General features: G+C 37.5%; 1 protein-coding gene across 1 annotated transcript in view; it reads left to right on the forward strand.

Moving 5' to 3' along the window:
- Positions 1-20,061, forward strand: part of BANK1 (B cell scaffold protein with ankyrin repeats 1) — a 132,460-nt gene that overhangs the window by 44,774 nt on the left and 67,625 nt on the right. The window contains exons 7-8 of the mRNA XM_030948002.1: positions 2,464-2,584; positions 11,312-11,508. Of these exons, the coding sequence (XP_030803862.1) occupies positions 2,464-2,584; positions 11,312-11,508 (318 nt within the window). The remainder of the gene's footprint in view (positions 1-2,463; positions 2,585-11,311; positions 11,509-20,061) is intronic.

Raw genomic sequence — 20,061 nt, forward strand, 5'->3', positions numbered from 1 at the left:
TGTTGTAAATCTTTTTTTGGACTTTCTCAAACTCCTGAGTGGTTCAGAGTTCTCTTGCACAGTGCCTAACTTCAAGTTCAACTTTAAATACAGTTCTGCTTCTGTTGGCCATTGGTGAAGCTTCCCCAGGAACTTCAGGTTTGTAATGTTGGTGAGATTTCTTGGGAAGATTTCTTGGGCCTATAGAGATCTGTATAGGGTATGTTAAAATACATAAACACAGCAGACTTGGAGTCTGTGAGTGCTCTGGGACAGGAATGGGCTGTAAAGTAAAAGTCTCTAAACTGAATTGTTTCTTGAGGAGAGACCTTTTATGATATGGAGCTGGATAGTGCAGAGTGGCCCTATTCCTACTTCTGTTTGCCTGTTGTTTTACCTGTTATCATCTAAATGCTGGAACTCGCCCTTCTGTATGTGAGATAAAAGACATAGATGGTGGTTTGTTTTTTTTTTTTTAATTGACTAATATTTTTTTCCTTTTGTATCTTTGCTATAGAGGAGCACAATGAAGCTCACCATTACAGTTTAGTTAAGAACATAGCAATGATTTAAGAGCATAGCTTAAGTCATTGCTTAAGCCCTCAGATTTTACATCCCGAGAGTAAGAGGAAAAACAAAATGTTGAGGTGGAAAACTTGAAGCAATTTGTGCTGATAACTTTGTATAATAAGTGCATTGTTCCTGACTTGTAATTCATAGAAATTGATAGGCTGGTCATTAGAGGGAAGGCCTGTTGAACTATGAGAAATTTTAAAATATTAAAAATATTACTTCAAACTTAGTTTGTCTAGAAGCCCACTTAAATTCTTATTCTCTGCATAGTGGGGTATCTACTACACAATTGCTTCAGTGAGTACCAATGGTTTTGAGCCTCTTTATTCATGACACAGGATCTGCCATATACACTCATCTGAGCTAGTTCCTGTGTTGCGTGATTTTGTCCTACTCTAGATTGAACTCTGTTAAGGCAATGTAATGATAATGTATCTAAGATCTATTTGGAATGAGAGAGGATAGTTTGGTTTCCTAACTGAATTTTTGTATTTTTCCTCTTAATAACATGTAAATGTAGTGTTGTTATTCCTGTTAATAATTTGTGGGTTTTATAGATATTTTGGGAGGTTTTGCATATGCTTTCTGAATTTTCACAGTAAGTCTTGTGCTCAGGATAGATTTTTATTCTTTTTTCCTAGGTGGAGTCTTTCCTTAATGCTTATTCCTTTCCTTATTGAAGATTATTATATGTGTTCATAATTATTGAATAAAAATACTGAGAATGTAGTGTGACAGCACAGAAATGGAGTGAATTATGAAAAGAAATGCAATGGTTTTTACGTGTCTTAATATTGGAAGGGACAGGGTTAATTATGGGAAAAATAAACAATAATATTGTTAGCTTCCTGCATAAATGGCTTTTCTAATTCTTGGTAGGAGTTGGATGAAAATTATAACCTGCCTCTGCATTCCACATTTTCTGATCATGCCATACTTACTTTTCTTATTCCCTTTTAACAGCCCTGGGAATTAAACTTCATGGTTTGTCAGTACACCCCCCTGTCATTTTCTCCTCAGCATGTCAGTCATAGACTTTCTTTTCAAACTCATGTGCTAAGCATGTCTGAAGATGTTCCATTTTAGTCATCCCAGAATGATCTTGACCAGAGACAGTCCAGTTGTGGGAAGGTGAACACAGGGCTACTGACCCTGAGCAGAGTAAAGCAACTCTCTCTGAGCTGTGGCTCTGCTGTGGCTGAGCTCCTTTTGGTGCCCAGTGCAGCACAGACTGGGGTACACAGCTGTAGTGCTTGGTGTAAAATGTCCTTACTCTTCAAATCTCTGTAGTCAGGCTGCTCTTGTCAGGCCAGACAAAGAAATATTTAATTCTGGCTACCTTGAAAGTTATTAGGCATAGATCTTGACTTTCTGTACAGAAAGAGGCGCTCAAAAATCTCCTGGCAGTCAGTGTGGATTTCCCTTGTCTAAAGACTGTCTGTTTAGTAGGAAGCTGATCTATCTGGTTGATATCAGTTTCTTGTTCTGTCAACAGTGTTTTGTTTTGGCTGATGAAACTGAAGCTGCTTCCTACCTAGACAAGTCCACAATCTTAATGTAAAAGTTTTGGGTAACAGAGAGTAACTATAATCTTCACACTCACCTTGAATTACCGCTGTAGTACCACATAGATCTTCCTGTCCTTACACTTCATCCAGAAGTTTTTAAGTCATGTCTGAACTTCATATGTTATAATGCATGTTTATGTACAGTTGGATCATGTTGTCATATTTTTTCTATTAAAATATCTCTTCTATCGTTTTCCAAAACTGTGCTTCTCTTACTGAAAGAGATTTTGCCATAATACTGTTTTGAGTAATTTGATTCACCAGCATTCTGAGGATAAAGTTAAAAATACATATGCAACAAATGCACTAATTTTTTTTCTGGTTTTTTCTTTCTTTTAAACAGGCATTGAAATTTTCTTCTGTAGAGAAGGTAGACAATGTTCTGAGTTCATTACTCAGAAACAAAATATCTACTTATGAATTCAGCCTACTCCAAAGTGAAGAAGAGCACTATCACCAAGCTAGTGAGTCACTTGTTCTATGTACTGATTTTTATTACTGATGCTATGGTTGTTACTTATAAATGTTGATAAGACAATCCTGAAGTATTGAAAGCCTCTGGTGAAATGGAAGAATCCACAATAAAGGCAACATAAGCAGAAAAAATGGGAGAAATAATTCTGTAAATCATTACTTTGTGGCTCGGTACTTTGTATTTATACTTCCGTGGATTGTTGATCAGCTTTGGATTAACTGCAAATTGACAGCTTTGCAGCTGAGCAAATTCATACTTACAGAGAAAATGGGCAATAAGAGTCATGTGGAGATGCCTGCACATGATATAGTTTTTTTACTAATTGCTCTTCTGCAATGCAGTTTAAACTGCACTTTTTCTAAGTACAGGGGAAATCTGAAAGTTTTCTCTATCTGAAAAGAATGGATGGCTTTTGATCTTAGAACAGCACTAAACTTCTCCAGTCACTTTTAGTACCTATGCACTTAATGGTTTTCATTACTTCTGGCAAAAAGATAATTTTGTTATTTTTAATTTTTAAAATAAAGCATCCCAGTGAGTATAAAATAGGGTTTCTCTATAAAGTAGATACATTATATGGACAATTCAGTCATGCATCAACAGAAGCTGCTGTTAGTACCAAATGCAGGGCCATGGTTGAATTCATTAGCCACTTACTAGGGATTCAAACTAGTTTGCAATAAACCAAAAGTGTGCTTATTTAGCTTGTGTTTTGAAAGCATCATTATGATATTTCAAAAGAATATTAAACATCAGCATTTTTAGGAAACTTCTGGGGAAAGACATTACTCAAGAAAATGTGTTTTCCTTCTAAAATGCTTGAGAAAGGTGTGTTCAGGATGCTGCTTGACTTCTGTTTTGTGTAGCTGGACTTTGGTTTTGAGAGAGAAAAGAGCTCTGTACAATCAGCGAACCTGACACTTCTCATAACCAAACACAAACAAGTTTTGAAGGTAGCACTATGGGGATTTCCATCATGTTTCCTTTTCTTTGTTGATGCAATTCACACCTCTGTATTAGATAAACATGATTCAACTTGTAATATAAAAATGAGCTTAAACATCAAAGTTAGTGGGAGCAAATAAATGAGTTGCCTGTCCTTGACACTTTCCTGTGCACAATTGCAGGATGGGGGTGGATAATACAGATTCAAGAGTCTTTCCCTATCTGAAATGTTAGTTGATGAGCAGAAGATTTTTCACTTCTCTAATAACTATTAGAACTGGTGGTGTTTTTGAATGTTGAGAATAATGCTAACCAACCTGCTATGGCCCCAAAAAAAGCCTGTGTGTTTCAAGAGCAAATTGACTGCTTGAGCCAGTAGTGACCTTAAAATGAACTGGTTTGATGCATGGCCCAAAAAGAAGGTGCAAAATTGGATTCCCAGATTCTTCATGGAAAAAAATGTGTTTGCAGTGCTGGAAGCACTCAGAATGTGGGAGGCTTAGACTCTCATCCCTCTTCTGCCTGAAAGGTATATAAACCTGTGTCTTTGACTCCCATAAAAGCATCCCAAACAGCCACTAGACATGTCCAGTAGTGGATGAGAGGAGTGCAAGCTTTCAGCATGAGGTATAGGGAAGAGAAGCTGTATTGTTCTACATGGATGCTTTATTTGAACATTCTTGCACATCAGGGTGCAGCTGATAAATTGCTGCTCTTGAAAGATCTCAATATGACCTCAAAATGAACCAATAATGAAGAACTTAGGATTAATTTATTGGATAACTAATGAATTGCATGGTTTGACTTCTCACAAATTGTGATCTGTGTGATTAAAAACTTGGAAGTCTAAAAGTAAATCCAAGAGACTTAAAATGTAATGAAATTAAAATGCAATATGATACTTTCCTGTACAGACAGTGGTTTAGATCAAAATATGATGAGATGCAAGTTTGCTTACATAATTTTTAAGCTGCCAGTCCCATCCCCAAAATGGCTGTTCTACACTTTTTTAGTATGACAATGCAGTATTTGTGAGCAGTCAGTGTCTAGGCTGGTAATGTCAAGATAGGTGGCAAAGGTGCAAGAGGTTAACTCTGATAGTGATGAGTGAGCTAAATGCAGACTGAATAGAAACCATTGGAAAATGTTGTGTTTAACACACAACTTTAACTGCAGACAAAGCCAAGACTTGTCTGGGATTTTTAGTGATGGTGTCACCTCTTGTAAAAGAGTGTGACTAAAGGTGGAAATACTGTCTGAAATATTGTACCTTCCATACTGAATTGATTTCATGTATATTGTGTGCACATTATTCCTTTATATTCTGGTAATAGAATCTAATCAAAGCATACCAACAAATCCAAACTCCAATTTCAAAATATTTATTGAGAAATACGTTTCTTTTTGGAAAGCCCTGATTCTCAGAATCTTCAGATTTGGGAATTTTTGTTGCATTGTTTCCTGTCCAAGAAATAACAATTTACTTGAGGAAAACCTGCTTCTTTTTCCACTATTAATTAATTTTCCTTTTTTGCAAGTTATCTATTGCTATTTGTCTAATTAAACTCAACTACTGATGCTTATGAAAAGTCCTGAACTTGCCTTATAGAAAACAGTGTCTTTTGTCACCTGAAACTGCTTTCAGCATAACAAATTCTGTCCTGATTTCTGTAATTCTTTTTTTCAAGTAAAAACATCTATCCCAAAAGAAGAAATAGAGTCTGGGTTTTTAGCTTCTGGCAAAATAATGGGGGGAGAGAGAAGGTACTGGTATTGGCACTGTAGAAGTCATCTTAGGTGCTATTTAAATTGCTAAGAAAAACAACCATGTCCTGTTTCAATAATTTGGGAAATAAAAGAAGGATGTCTTACAAGATGTGCCGAAATATCACTGTAGGCTGCTCTGTTTCCTGACTTCAATTTTATGAAAATTCCCACAGGCTAAGACAATGCTGCGATAGAGTAATATTAGATTTTATGCGCTGTTTTATAGCTGAGGTTTTGCAGAATTCTCTGCAGATAAGAGAAAGGACTACGACAGGACAAAACATACAAAAACCCCCAGCAATTCACTTTTAACCTTGTGTATGTCAAAAAGAACTTTAATTAAAAGCAAGCACTGGCCTCAATGTTAGTTGAAAGTCGAAGAAGCCACCTTAAAGCACTTAATAATGTGACAGTTGAGGACAGTTGCCCTTTAACCTTTCCTTCCAGCTTGTGATCATCTGCTAACTAGTTCTTAGTGTAGGTGCCAAACAACCACAGCTTTTCTCTGTTAACATTCTCCATTAAAGGACTGATGATGAGTAAAAGCTACTTTACCCCTACTAAGCCCTTACTGCTTTTGCTCAGTTCTATATAGTTAGCTGAAATGAGTTGTTCCAATTTCACAGCAAACAAAATTTCCAGCAACTTTCACCAATTCTGTGTGACAAACTTGCAAATTCAAGAATGGTATTTTCTACCTGAAGCACATGGGCTTTCAAATAATTACAGCCTCTTCCTACTGTGTATAATGCAAAACTTTATTTGAAGTGGTTAAGCATGGTATGATGGAATTTTCTTTACAGCAGAACATCTAGTTTATCTTAAGAGCTCAGCTCAATTTTGAGAATTGGCAATTTAAGAACAGTTATAATTTAAAAACAAACACAAATAGATCTTGTAGTGGGCTTTTCTTGTCTGTCATTTTGACAGTGGTACCTATAGCTGTCAGTGATTTCTGCTGTAGAATCTGGTGGAAGGAGAAACGTTCTTCACATTTTGCTACTGACTTGGGAGGGATTCAAACAGTTAGTGATGTCTCTCTTCACAATGAGGGCAAAAAACAAAGACCAGAAGGCATCAATCATCTCTTTTGAGGTCATTAACCTTACTGTATTTCATAATTACAAATGGATTTGGGGGAGGAATTTCTGAGAGGCCAAGTCCAAGGACATCTTTTTCCCTTCACTGCATGGGAGGCAAAGCTATTAGGTTATGTTATTATGAGCTAATTATTATTAGCAGAGAGTGACTACTGGTACCACAGCATGCAGAAATGGTCACTGAAATGTTGCTGAGGTTATTGAAACAACAGCAGCCATCTCCACTGTCAGTATTGCATTTACCAAGACAAAAATTTTACCAAGGTGGCCTCAAGTTTTTCAGGCCTTTGAGGGAGGGCTCCTCAGCAAGACTGGGAAAGTTTGGCCCTTGAAGATTGCATCCTACTTTGTGTGAGTGCAGGGTGCTGCCAGTTGAGTGCCTGAAAATCAGAGTATTGAAAACTGTCTGAAGTTAGTGAAGCTCAGTCGTCTGTGGCTCCTCACAATGACTTTTTGTCTTGTGTCACAACTCGATGCCACCAGGCTTCAGGTTTGGAAGCAGAAGAGACAAAAACTGTCCATTTGAACCACTCATTTCCTTTTTGAGTTTTATGTAGATCTCACTATACCATCAATGTTGCTTTTAAAGCTTTCCTGCCTTTGCAATTTATTTTCTAAGCAGTCAGAGTATCTCTTCTTCATGCTGTACACTTGGCTTGGAGATGATATCTAGCTTTTCTTCCATTTTTTAGTATTTTAAATACATGCTCAGCATTATGTCATTTACACTCAGTGGTGATAATTACAGATACATAAAGAGTAAACAACTTTATCTAATGTCACAGTAGGAGTGTTGCTGTAAAGTATGGGGCCAAGGGAAACTTAAGGCTCAGTGCTAAGTGAATGAATACTGAATGTAATCCTATTAAAAAGTTGATTACAAAAATCTGAAATGAAATTGCAAACAAGGCTCTCTGTATGACATATCCCATCCAGGTTAAGAACCAGCTGAATCCTACAACCAATTTAGAGAAAAGCAATTGCAAAGCAAACAAGGACAACAATTTTTTTTTTCCTGCTTACTAGGAGCAATATAAAAATAAAAGTTTGTCTTAGGAAATTGGTTTATAAATTTCTTTCTTTTTACCATCCTCCATGGCTGGCTAAGGTATTTCATTTTTTAATGATGTAGTTTCCTGTAATGTTCAAAGTATGTAAGCGTAGGAGTCCTGCCTGAATATCAAACTCAACTAGGGAGGAGTTGAGTGGTGACCAGGCAAAACAACTCAAGTGCAAGGAGCTGAAGGGATTTTGGAATACCTCTGTGTTACTTTAAGAGTGCAAAAATGCCTGCCTAGATCAGGCTTATGAATGTTACCTCTTCCTCTCTTTCTATTGGTGAAGAAATCATAGCATCCAGTCCATTGGTAATGTAGACTTGAATACCATTCAGATTTGTAACCAGCTTTTTTTTTATTCATTAGTATGAGTGGAAATTCATTCAGACCATGTTATTAATACTGTGTTAAGGCTCTTTTTACTGACTATATTTGACCTTGTGGTGTTGTCTAATAGGGTGCAAACTATTGAGTACCTATTGCATTGCTAGACATCTTAAAAACAAATAGCAGAACCCACAAGTACTAAGAAAAGCAGTTTGAGCACTTGTGGAAGTTTTTTTTTTTTAATATTAGCTCAGGTTTTAACACATTTTTAAAGAGAATCTTATTTTTTCTTACATTGAGAAAAATCTAGACAAAAATAACAAGTCAAATGCATATACTCTGGGCTAAAAATGATAGTTCTTCAAATGACCAAATCAAACCTAGTTTGTGGAACTTTAATTAAAATGTTGAGCAATGTTGAGTAAAGAAGTTGTGTACCATGTACTTGTCTCAAAAACCTTAGCTGCTATGCAGTTTTACAATTGCCTATTGTAGCCCAAAGGATTTTAAAGCTTACTGCAAAATACATGGGAATATAAACTGCAACACATACTCTTGTTGATGGAAGTTCAACCTGCCAAGGGTTCTAAAACAAGTGGCTTGATTTACACAGGTGCTGTGTATTTACAGTTTCTTGGTTAGATTTTTCTTTGCCTGGTGGAAATAAAAGTCAGGCAACATTAAATTTGCTTTAAAATCAGTTTAGAGTTGTTAATGATACTTTTGATTAAACTGTAGCCCACTCAAATACCTTCTGTCAAAATAATATTGGAGTAGGATAGTGCTGGAATATTCTTTGTCCAAAATGCAGTCAAAATTGTCCTAACATTTTTTTTCTCAGTTAGTACTTAGCTATGCCTATTCCAAGAACTGCTCTTGTTCATTTTATTTAATATTGGGGTGAGATTTTACTCTCTCCCATATTATGATTCTACTGGAGCAAAAAGGCTGGGCAGGGGAGGTACAAAAATGAGCCAAATTTCACTATGCAGAAGAATGTAAAAATTAGAAAGTTTGTTAAAGACTGGCAGCTAAGAGATTTCCATAACAAGTCATAACTTCTTCCAGCACACTATGGGCTAAAAATGTGCTGGCTAACATGTAGGACAATGGATGACAGGGATATAAAATAAAACTCAAGAAAGATAGAAAAAACTGTGTAAATTCCCAAGCTGTAGTCCTGGATGGGAGATGTGGAAATAGACTGTCTGGAGTTGAAGGGACCATGAAGTTACTGCAAAAACAGGCAGGTTGAACACAAAGAAATTACCAGGACTAACTGGCGTTCTTTAAGAGCTCTGAAGAAATTTTAAAGTAGAATATCTGGGTTTCTAACAATGCAATATTTCATTTTTAGTACTAGGCAGTGTGACCAACCAGGAGTTGATGCCCAAACCCAGCTTCTCAGGCAAGCCTGTGACCTAGAAGCAGGTTAATGTATCATTTCTACTGGACAAACTAATAAAAGTGTTAATAAAAAAAGTCTTCTGTAATGTGAAGCCTGACTTTATGAATTTCTTGTAGATTTTTTTTTGAGTCAGTAAACCTGGTTAAGTCAGTAACTGACTGGGTATGGTTGGACAACTGACCAAAGCCAGGAGACAGGCAATTGGGAAAAATCTTTTTTTGCTAGCAATACAAAGTGTTCCGTGTAGCAAGGAAAAAGGCTAATGCGGGCAGGGAATGAGACATTTAATCTCATTTAGACATTGACTGCATTTATGCAGTAAAATGTCAGATGATGTTCATTACAGGTAAAACCAAAGCAGTGCAAGTGAAGAAAAGCAGTCCTATGTTATCATCCAAAATTAGAAGATTTGAGCAGGCTCTTAGTGCTGAGGAATAAGACCATGCGGCTCCATGAGAACATCAACTTGTTGCTAGGCAGCAGATCAAAAAGCTAATGAAGAACTAGGAATTATTAGAAAAGGAATAGAGAACAAAACAGGACATAATTATGGCAATGCATGAAATATGGCTCATCCCAAAGTTGAGTATCATGTGCAACTCTTCTCCTGTCATCTCAAAATAGTTACAGAAAAGCTGGAAAAGGTTGAGGGGAGAGCAGTGTGTGTGGTGGAGTTGTTTCTCTACAGGGCCCAATTAACTAGACTGGAGCCCTTCAAAAAAGAAATTATGGGAATGAGTAAATCTTTGGAATTGCATAGAGGGCAGACAGTGATGGAGAATAAGATGAATAAGAGACTGGTAGTTGAGCCCTAGCAGGAGCCAGGCTCAAAGCAAGCTAGGGGGAGTGATGCCTTGTGAAGGCTGACCTAAAACAGAGACTAGATGGAGCGAAAGATAAAGTAGGTATTTATTAAGACGCCTCAATAGATCCACCTTGGGCAGCACAACCCAAAATGGCCACAAAATGGATGACTGGTCAAAGGGTCTCACACTTATATAAGTTCTGGTCCACTTGCATATTGGAGCTAATTGTCCAATTACAGCTTTAACCCATGAAGTCCCATCCTTCTTGTTTTCTCTCTTCAGTCCACCGTTGTTTATGCCTGAAATTTGGATCATTTGTCCTTGGTCCCTGGCTAGAGAAGGAATTGTTTTGTCTACCTGTCCTGTGAAGAGAGTTTACTATCCCCTAATATAAGCCTAGACTTACTCACTAAAGCAGATCAGAATCTGAAAAATATAAAAGCTAAAACCTGAGGCATCAGGACCATTCCTTCATGCATTGGGTAGGAAAGACCCTCAAGGTGCAAAAAGTTGATGATGCCTGGGACAGGCTGGGTGCATGCTTGGACAAGAGATACACTGTGTGCTGATTTATAGACCAGTGGGTACAGAGCCAACCACAATTAATCAGGAAGTAGAGTATGAATGTAGAGTAGAGAAGTATTTTCTATGCTTGAGCTCGTTTTCTTTGTTGTTACTTGTTTGGCGGTTGTTCTGTATGTAACTTGTGTTCGCTCATAGAGTTAAAATACAGGAAGATGCTGAAATGATAAACGGAATGTCCCAGCTGTCCAGTGTAAAAGTGATTTTTGATAGAAATTAATATCAGGTTATTTCTGATAAATCCTAAAAACTTCTATCTAATTCATCTTTAAATTCTCTGATTTTTCATTGCAGGGATAAGCAAACTTTTCCAGGTGGCTGGTAGTCTTTGATTTTTCAGAAATTATTTTTAATATCAAAACATAACATAAACCTGTAAAAATGTCCCCCTCAAAAATATTCTACCTAAGCAAAGGCATGTCTTGGCTGTAGAATTGTCTGCCCTTTGCAAGAAAGCTTATTTCTCAGAAGAACTGAAATGCTTTAATATCCCTCTGTCAGGATAAAAATTAGATTTCTCAGTCACACCCGAGGCTCCTTTATTGATATGTGTATAGGCACTGTAAAACTGTTAATTGAAAAAATAATTCTTTGGCTGTTAGTTCAATACCAGGAGCTTGAAAACTGTGATTCCACAGCACTAATATTCAAAAGACATTTATAGAAGAAGGTGTTCTATAAAAGCAGAACTTTGTTTCTTAAGACTTTGTTTCCATTATACAGATAGCCCTTTGGAAGAATTTCCTACCCTGCTTCACTGTGCTGCCAGATTTGGCTTGAAGAAACTTGCAGCATTTCTACTCAGTTGTCCTGAGGCCGCACAGGCTTGCAAAATAACCAATAAATATGGAGATGATCCAGAGAGTATTGCGAAGAAGCACGGGCACAAGGAATTAAGAAAATTAATCAAAGAATTGTCAGTAAGTCCATGTGTTTTCCATATGTCATCTACAACCAGGGGGCCAAGATATTGTACTACTGAGATCCCATAGCATCACCTCTTGTAAAGACTAATACGTTGTAGTCCTTCTGTCTGAAAATATTGTTGTACTCCTGTCTCAGAAAGAGGGGTCAAAATGGGGTACAGCCACTTTCTTTGTGTACTGATTGTGAAGATCAGAGCTTTTCACTGCTCAAGTCCTAGGCATGTAATGGAAAGGAGAACAGTGAGCCAGAAGTACCTTATGTGGCCTGGTTAGATTGGTACTTTCAGTGCCCAAAAAATGGTTATATTGTAAGTAGTCTAGACTAGCTGTCTGGAGTAGGAGCTAAAGACTTCTTTAAAGGTCACTTTAAAAGGGACTTTGAACTCTCTTAGCACTGCTGTTCTTCACCATTTAAAAATGAGTTGTTTCCCTGCCATGGTTGTTCATGCCACTGTGACCGAAGGGTAAATTTTATCACCTTTAGATGGAGTAAATATTTCTTCAGCTGGGTATGCAGGAGGGATTTGGAGCAATAGTTGTTCTTCCACGTGAAAGTTAATAGTGAAATGAGGGTCTTTCCATAGTTCTACCATGTAAATTATTGCAAATGAAACCTAACAGAATTGCAGTAAAAAAGCAATGTACTATAGTGACATTTGAGTGCTTTAACCTATTTCAACTCTTTTTGTGCTAACTGCAATATGTACAGATATAATTCTATGGTTTTTGATACTGCGATTGAGCTCAAATTTAACTCAAGAAAATATGTTCCTCTCTACCATCCAGTATAAAGCTGTACATAAAACCGTGCTGTCTTCCTGGATCACCATGTTAGTAATTTCACATTTAACAATTTCTAGCTGCTGTAGTTGCCCCACAGTCATCCTTGCACTGGTCAGTCTGACATGTAAGGTCAGGCTTTTCAGTTCTTGGAGTTTATCAGTTTGGTTTGAAGAGAATGGTACTGTATTCCCTAACCTCCCTACCTGTGTATTTGGCTAGGTGCTGGTTTTGTATGGTCAGATACTCCCAGTAAAGTTGTGTGTAAAGGATTGGTAAGAACAGGCAGAATATGAATAAGGTGATACTTAATTCTTGGTGAAATACCTTGATTTCTTTTCCAAGATAATCATAGGAGCTGAAGTGTTGAAACATGGATGAAAAATCATTTTGGAAACATGGTTTCCTTTGATAAATTTTCATGTTTAATGATAATGAATAATTCCATAGGGCATTTTTTTTACACTAGTGTTGTAGAAATTCAATTTCTGATGTGTCTTTGTTGTGCACTCCACGTGGAACTGGAAGTTTCAGAAAATAGGTAATTTTGTTTTTATCCTAATGCACTCACACTCTGGTCTGGGGCTTCTTCAAGGGAAGACAAGCATGCATAGTACAGGCAGACTAAGGTGATACACAGAGAGTACGTGGCAATTCTACAGTCTTTTCACATTTTAATAGACCTTGTCAGTGATGGAAGGCAGTGCTTGTGAGGGTGGTTTATTTCACTCTGAAAAGTGTGTAAAGCGTGTGCATAACTCTGGTTAGCTTTTCTTTATTAATAAGATTATTAATTGTCCTAATAAAGTCTAAGTATAAATTTGTCAGTCTAAAACATGTATTTAAAATGGCAACTGAGCTCTGCAATGCATTTTTCTTTAAAACGATTCTCTGATGGTACATGCCTGCTATTGTTTGCACATAAACAGTTAAAAACAACTGTTCTCTACTTTCCCAAGGATGAACGCTTATACCAGTATTGAAGTAAAAACTACTCTTTGAACACTGTAAATGTGTGTAGTCTGGATAGGACATTCAGTTGTACTACCTGTTTTCAGTTGATTCAAATGGCTTTGCTTACTAATGCAACACAGGTAAAAATCTGAGTGTGCTTCAAGTCTGCCAAATGTGTAATATGATACTATAGAAACGTTAGCTCCAACCACTGGAAGAAAAATGGCTTATTTGTGTCCACTGTAATAGTGCACTTAAGCAAAAACACTTACTGTACCTCTGTAATTGATGGGAATATGGAAAAGAAATATTTGCATGGCTCTGAGCCAAGAAGAATTTAGTTTAACCATGTTCCTGGAACTTCCCATTACAGCTGTAATGTTGACATTACTTATTATTAAAATACAAGTACTTTTGCATTTGGCATACCTCTCCCTGTTTCAAAAGTGTTACTTGTGTTTGGTCGTTCCTTTAGGGAATAGCCCCAAAATACACATAGTAAATCATTGCTTCTATCTTAAAGAGCAGTAGGGTTCCAGAAAAATGAATGCATTAAAACATACATTTGATTTTTCCAAAATCCTGCAAAGTGTCTTTCATTTGCTGGAGAAAAACCAACAAAACCCAAAAGTGTGATTTTGAGCTGGAGAATTCTTAGGGGAGTAAGAATTCCCTGAGATGATTAGAGAGAGCGCATCAAAAGATGAAGTGGCAACAACTCAGCTACTCTTTCTACCTTCAAGCCCAGCGGGCTGTACAGCCCTTTTTGGTGTCTGCTGAGCAGATCAGTGCTCAGGGCTTTTATTTGCTACTGCTTTGTTGCTAAGGCCCTCCAGCTTCCCTGTCAGCAGGCTTAATGGAAAGGTGCTCAGGGCTCTGTTGGCAAAGGTGAGCCATGGGAGCTGGCTGGTTTTCACAGGGAGTCATCTGAATGGCATAAGTGCCCTGTCTCTGTTTAAAAGGAAAACCTCTTTTTGCAGCTGGACACTGACAGTGTCAATGTGGGGAGTGTTACAGCCACAGAAAACAGATCTGGAGATCTGGAGTGCCTGGTGGCTGTGCTGGGAGCTGATCTCCTGATGTGTCAGAGCAAAGCACAAGGGAAGGATCCCACATCTCGAGGCATGCTCCTCAGCTGTATGAACACACACAGAAGAGATTCTTCTGCTTTTAGTACCAGTGTTAAGTGCAGTGCAAGGTCATTAAATGCTAAAACCTCACACCCATCAGGATCCTGTATATATCTGTGCTTCCACCATGGTAGTGTCTGCCTTCTCTGTAAGAATTTCTGCATTTCAGATGCTCCTTGAAAATGTCTGCTCTGGTGAGGGAACAATACAATTCTTAAATGATTTGTATTAAAGGTACTAAATTGGTGAAACTGTGCCTGAAAGAGTCTTCAGTGGGGATTATAATGAAACTCAGTTTCAAATGTACCAGCGGTTTATTAAGCAAATTGTATTTTTTTGCATTTTAGCACAATGGGCATTCATTTCTAATTTCTACATGTTTCATTATAGTTCAGATAAAGTAATTCCCTTTTCTGTAGCATAAAAGAGGGACACACTTAACACTCTGCAATAACATCCTGAATTTGTCAGTCTTTTGATTTTTATTCCTCTATGCCTTCAAGTATTTGAATGTTTTCCACAATTGCCTATAGGCTGAATTGCTTGAATCAAGTCTGTCTATTTAAAACTACTAAGAGACATTTGGTAGGAATTCTGGCAGGAGTCCTTGTATTTGAACCTTTGAGACTTGGTTGATCCAGCTGATAGCTCAAATGCCAGTAGGAAATGCTTTCCATTAGCCACAGGTCAAAACATATCTGCAGGCAGCTGTTCCAGTACCTGTGACAGGTATTTGTAAAGTGACAGTAGTTCTCTGGCATATCAGGGCTCTATTTCAGATGTTTGCCTTCTGCGTATGCTCAGTCTCTGAAAGCTGCTTTGACATGAGCTCGTTCTTCTTGCCACCAGCTGTGGCTTTCTAAGTCTGTGTAAAAAAATCTACCTCCAGATTATAAAGAAATCACTGAAATTATGTTCTTATCCAGTACACAAAGTAAGACTTAAAAAATAATGCTTAGAAATTGTCTCTCATCTAGGTGAGTAAGGAGGGGGGAGTATGTTCAATTTGTGACCTGACCGTTTAAAATTGGAGGTCACACTGGTAGCCAGTTTAGGCGTTTGTGCTTTGGCACAGGAATAATTCTTTGTTCCACACTTTGGGTTTCTAATTTCTTCTTTCTTTTAATGTGAGCTGTGTAGCTGAATGTGTCATAGCCAGGAAGATTACTGTGTACCACTGTGGTATACATCACAAAAAACCCACAATTCAAAAAGTGTTTTATTGGTTGATTAATGCAAATGCTTTCTGATTGCTGACTTCAGCCTTTAAAGCAGATTCCTAGAGGTGGCATAAACCTGCCACCTCTATAAAAATTGAGGGGTTATTTCTTGTCACCACACATTTGAGACAGCATAAATTAATTTTTATTTTTAAAATAGCTTCTGACATTTCAGAATTGGTTACCAGAAGTCTAAGGCAGAAAAGGGAGGTCAATTGACCTTTTTTTCACCTGCCCTGTCGCCAGGTAACAATCTGCAGCAGAGCAGGAGACTGATGGAAAAATTTTCTTCCTCTGCCACTAGCAAAACTCTGTCTGGATTTCTTGTTTAACCTAATTTTCTGTCTGCCTGCTTGAAGCACCCCTTAGGCAGCTATTGAAAATATAACAGGTATTTAATTCTGTACCTATTGGTGGAAATTCCTTCAGAATGGCATAGATTGAGATTGCCCTGCATGGCTGTTCAGAAGCAGCTTGTTTTCTTTCCAGAATGCAGAGTTACAGCAATTCTAACTCATCTGAGCTACATCCTGCAATGCCTAGACCCTGAGTTACAAGGTTCACTGCTGTTAGAAGTTCCCTCAGTAGCAGAGAGAAGCACAGTCTTACAGCTGGTCATAATTTTCACTCAGAGCCTGTTCTATGGAAGATATATGTTTTAGATGGCCGGGGAGGGAGGAAAGACATTTTTCTTCCTGAAATGCCAAGCTGTATTTTTATAAATCATAGCAGACTTAAAGGATGGGCAGAAATGTAGTTTGAGAAGTAATTCATCATTGTTCACCTCTCCCCTTTCATGTCTTACTTTGAAGTGCATGGTTGAACCAGAGTACAGAATCTCTTGAAGTATCTTCAGCTTGATGAAATAGAAAGCAGTCTACAGAAATAGGGTGTTTTGGAAAATGAGGGTACTTTTCGTCTCAGTTGTTTTATGTGAAAAGAATCTTACTTGTCTTTGTAGCTACTATTGCCAAATGACAGGAAATCTTTAGACTTCACGAATCCCTTCGCCAAGGATTCTCATAATTTGCTGGGGAGTTCTAGAAGCTCTTTAGAAATCAGCACTTTCTGAACACAGAAGTATTATTCTTCCATTTATTTTTAGCTTTGTGTTTCTGTAAAAGGCTATGTAATGTGGCAGAGCTCCTCACCAAGAAGCAGATTTTTACATCCGTTGGCAACATCTTCCTCAGCTATTAATTTTCTGCCAGTGAAGGATCTTATGTAGAAAGATAAAGAATCTTAGATGAATCTGATTGCTGTCAATAGTTCTTTGATTAGTTTAAATGCTATTGCAGTATTGCATGGGGACATAGCTCATTGCTTTCAAATATCTGGTAGACAATGTGACAGAGAAGAGGATTAGTCTGGTTTCTGAAATTCCTTCTAATCCACCAGTGAGTCCTTGGTGAAGCCTGCTGGATTTAATTCTTGCCACAATATTTTAGTGCACAGAAATGTCAATTGCATGCATTCTTTGGTACACTGGAAATTACCTAGCTGAAATAAATAAGTGACTGCATTCTTTGATACTCTTCAGTGAGTGGATATTCACAAATCAAATTCTTCAAGAGAGTCTTGCTATTATCCAGTCTTGGTGTTTTATATTTAAGATTTGGTTTGGGGAATTTGGTTTTTTTTTCATGTGTTCTCAGAGGGATGTGCTCCCTGTAATAAAAACTTGCTAGCATATACAGCCTTTTGAGGTCAGGCAATTTATGCTTTAGTGAAGAGATAAGATACAGACTGAGCACCGAAAATTTTGGCTTCAAGAAGGAAAGACTAGATTTTCCATTTTGAAAAAACAGCCATTACACTACTACATACATTTTTTAAGTTTCTGCATTGACTTTTATTCAGGCTAGAATCTTGCACCTTAACTGTGATTACATTTCCTGTCAATAGCTATGCAAATGAGTGCAACCTTCTTGCAAAAAGAATAAGTGGAACTGCGGATTTGGAAACCTTACTTTTGTATAAGATGCCTATTGAAATTTGTGTGTAATTTAGAATGAATGAGAATGTTTTTTCCAAAGAATTGTCTGGTATTTTGTCTCATCTTCTGATATTCCATAACTATAGCAGTGACACAGTGAAGTCAGTTTGCATTATTTGCAATTCACTATTAGTAAAAGCTTTTACAATTTTTAATGGGAACTTAAATACTAATGGAATTTCACACAAAATGCTTGTGAATTAGAAGTCGGGAAAATGCAAAAGGATTCTGTGATGATATCTCAGTTCTTAAAGGTATTTAGGGTTGTAATAGCTAAAATGGATTTTCACAGGTTTTTCTGACTGTTTGTTGGTGTGAGATCAGCAAATATACATGGCTAGAGGGGACCGTTTGGGAAGGTGGGATGGGGGCTGTCCCATTTTTCAGAAGTACTCTGTAGGCTGAAAAGAACCATTCTTATAATCTACCTGGATTATTATTCTTTGAATTTGCTTGAACATCTAAAAAACATTTGACTAAGCTTTTTATGTTAATGAAAAATGCAAATGCAATACTTTATAGGAAAGAGAGAAAAGAAGTGACCATTTGTTGTTGTAGAAATAAATGGCATGCCTATATCAAATCTAGCCTCTGTGTCTACAAACACCTGTGGATGTGAGTAAGTTGAAGTAGATAAAGACTCTGCACTAGTTTGAGGATGTGTTAGAAAATGAGCTGCTTCTGCCTAACCTGTTCATTGAAAGTGACCCAACTGGACATGAAATACTGTTGTGTATACGGGGTAATATTTCTATTCAGCCTCTTTAGAAACTCCTGAAGCTAGAAACATAGGAAGCTTGTAAAAGGTTAGAGATTTTTGTGGATATTGAGAACTTTCAGTCACTATGTGGTGTGTTTTCATCATGAGGGCATGAGTTATCTATCCAAATTACAAACCAGTTGCATGAAGTTAAACAAGGAATTTTCCCAAGGAGAGAATACCCCACAGTTTTCTATTTTAACAGATGTTCCTTTCACCTTTCAATCAACCTTCCTGCACTGATGATATCACTAAGTGTATTATTAGGTAGGGAGATCATCTTCCCTAAATACAGACATCTCAGAAGCCCTTACAATGCAAAGAAAAAGAATGAAGTTTTATAAAATTGTCTGCTTGCCCATTTACTGCAGAAGGAAGGATTGCTGGGACATTTCAATGGGAAGTCTAGAAGCAAGTTTTAGGTCTTGCCTCTGTCAGTTGCAGCAACTTGAAGGTATATTTGTGGCTCTCATGAAGCAGGTTTATCTTTACATAGCATGTGCTGCCAGCCTGATTATCTGGAATATGCCCTTTGTCTGCCTCCCAGTGATCTGTGAGGAATCAGACACTGTCATATCTTGCAAGTTGTTGAGTACAAAGAAAGATAGCATATCAGCAGTGCCTTTCTCCAGCCTCTCAGAAGGAAAAAAACACCAGAATTTAAAAGAAATACAAATAAAAAAAGACCACCACAGAGAAAAAAAACCAAAAAACACCAGTAATAAGGCTCTTTCAATTTCATGGAGGAAAATGAAAGAAGAGTAGGAGAGGTAAGGAGCTGTTAAAATTGTTGTGGTAATTATAATCTGCAAGCCAAAACCACCTACATTTTGAGTGACATTGTGAGGTCTGAGGGAAGTGTTTTGATCTCAGAGCCCTAAGAAAAACTAGGTGGAGAAGCAAGAATTAATGAGTAAAGTTAGGTAAGAGGCTTGCTGAGTCCTTAGCAATCTGAAGTTTCAGTGCTCTGCACAGAACTAATAGTGAGTTACCAGGCTTTGCTTCAGCTGTAATTTATTGCTTAATTAGAAAAATTGTCTTTGGGCTCTACATCAATAGGATGACCATTAGGGAAAGGCATTTCTCAAAGCTACCAAGCCCATTATATGGAATCTACCTAAGAAAATCCATTTCTGCCCTGCATAGTGTTAGTTCCTTTTAACACAGCCCTCCAAGGTCTCAATTTATAATTCTGTCTGAGGACCCTGCACAGAAGGAACACTCTTTATTTTGCCTTTGATTTTTCCTGTCCCCATATGTTTTACAATAAATTATTTAGTGTTTCATTGCCAGAACCATAGGGTGTCTAGTAATAATAATTTCTTCTGTTTGATGACAACTTAAAAATGTTTTCTGAGTTCCCACACCCTACCAAACTCAAAAGGACCTGCAGCAGTTGACATAAAGATGTCTCCTTCTGTGGGGGAAAAGCCAATGTAACTACTAATAGATTGCTTTATAATACGTGTTAAATAACCATCACAATCACTGTAGTTGAAATTTATGCTGTATATAGCAGACATGTTCAGGTCTCCTCAACCCCACAAGCCCCATGCCAGAATCTTCATCTTCACATGTTGGAGTTTTGGGAGCTGTTCTTGGGCAGCTGTTAAAGGCTCCCCACAGCTCTTACTTGAATGTGAGACACATAACTGGATCTTAGCACTCTCTGATGATGCCAACCTTCAGAGCCATGTTGGTGTGATT

Source organism: Camarhynchus parvulus, chromosome 4 (assembly GCF_901933205.1).
Source record: "Camarhynchus parvulus chromosome 4, STF_HiC, whole genome shotgun sequence".
NCBI lineage: Eukaryota > Metazoa > Chordata > Aves > Passeriformes > Thraupidae > Camarhynchus > Camarhynchus parvulus.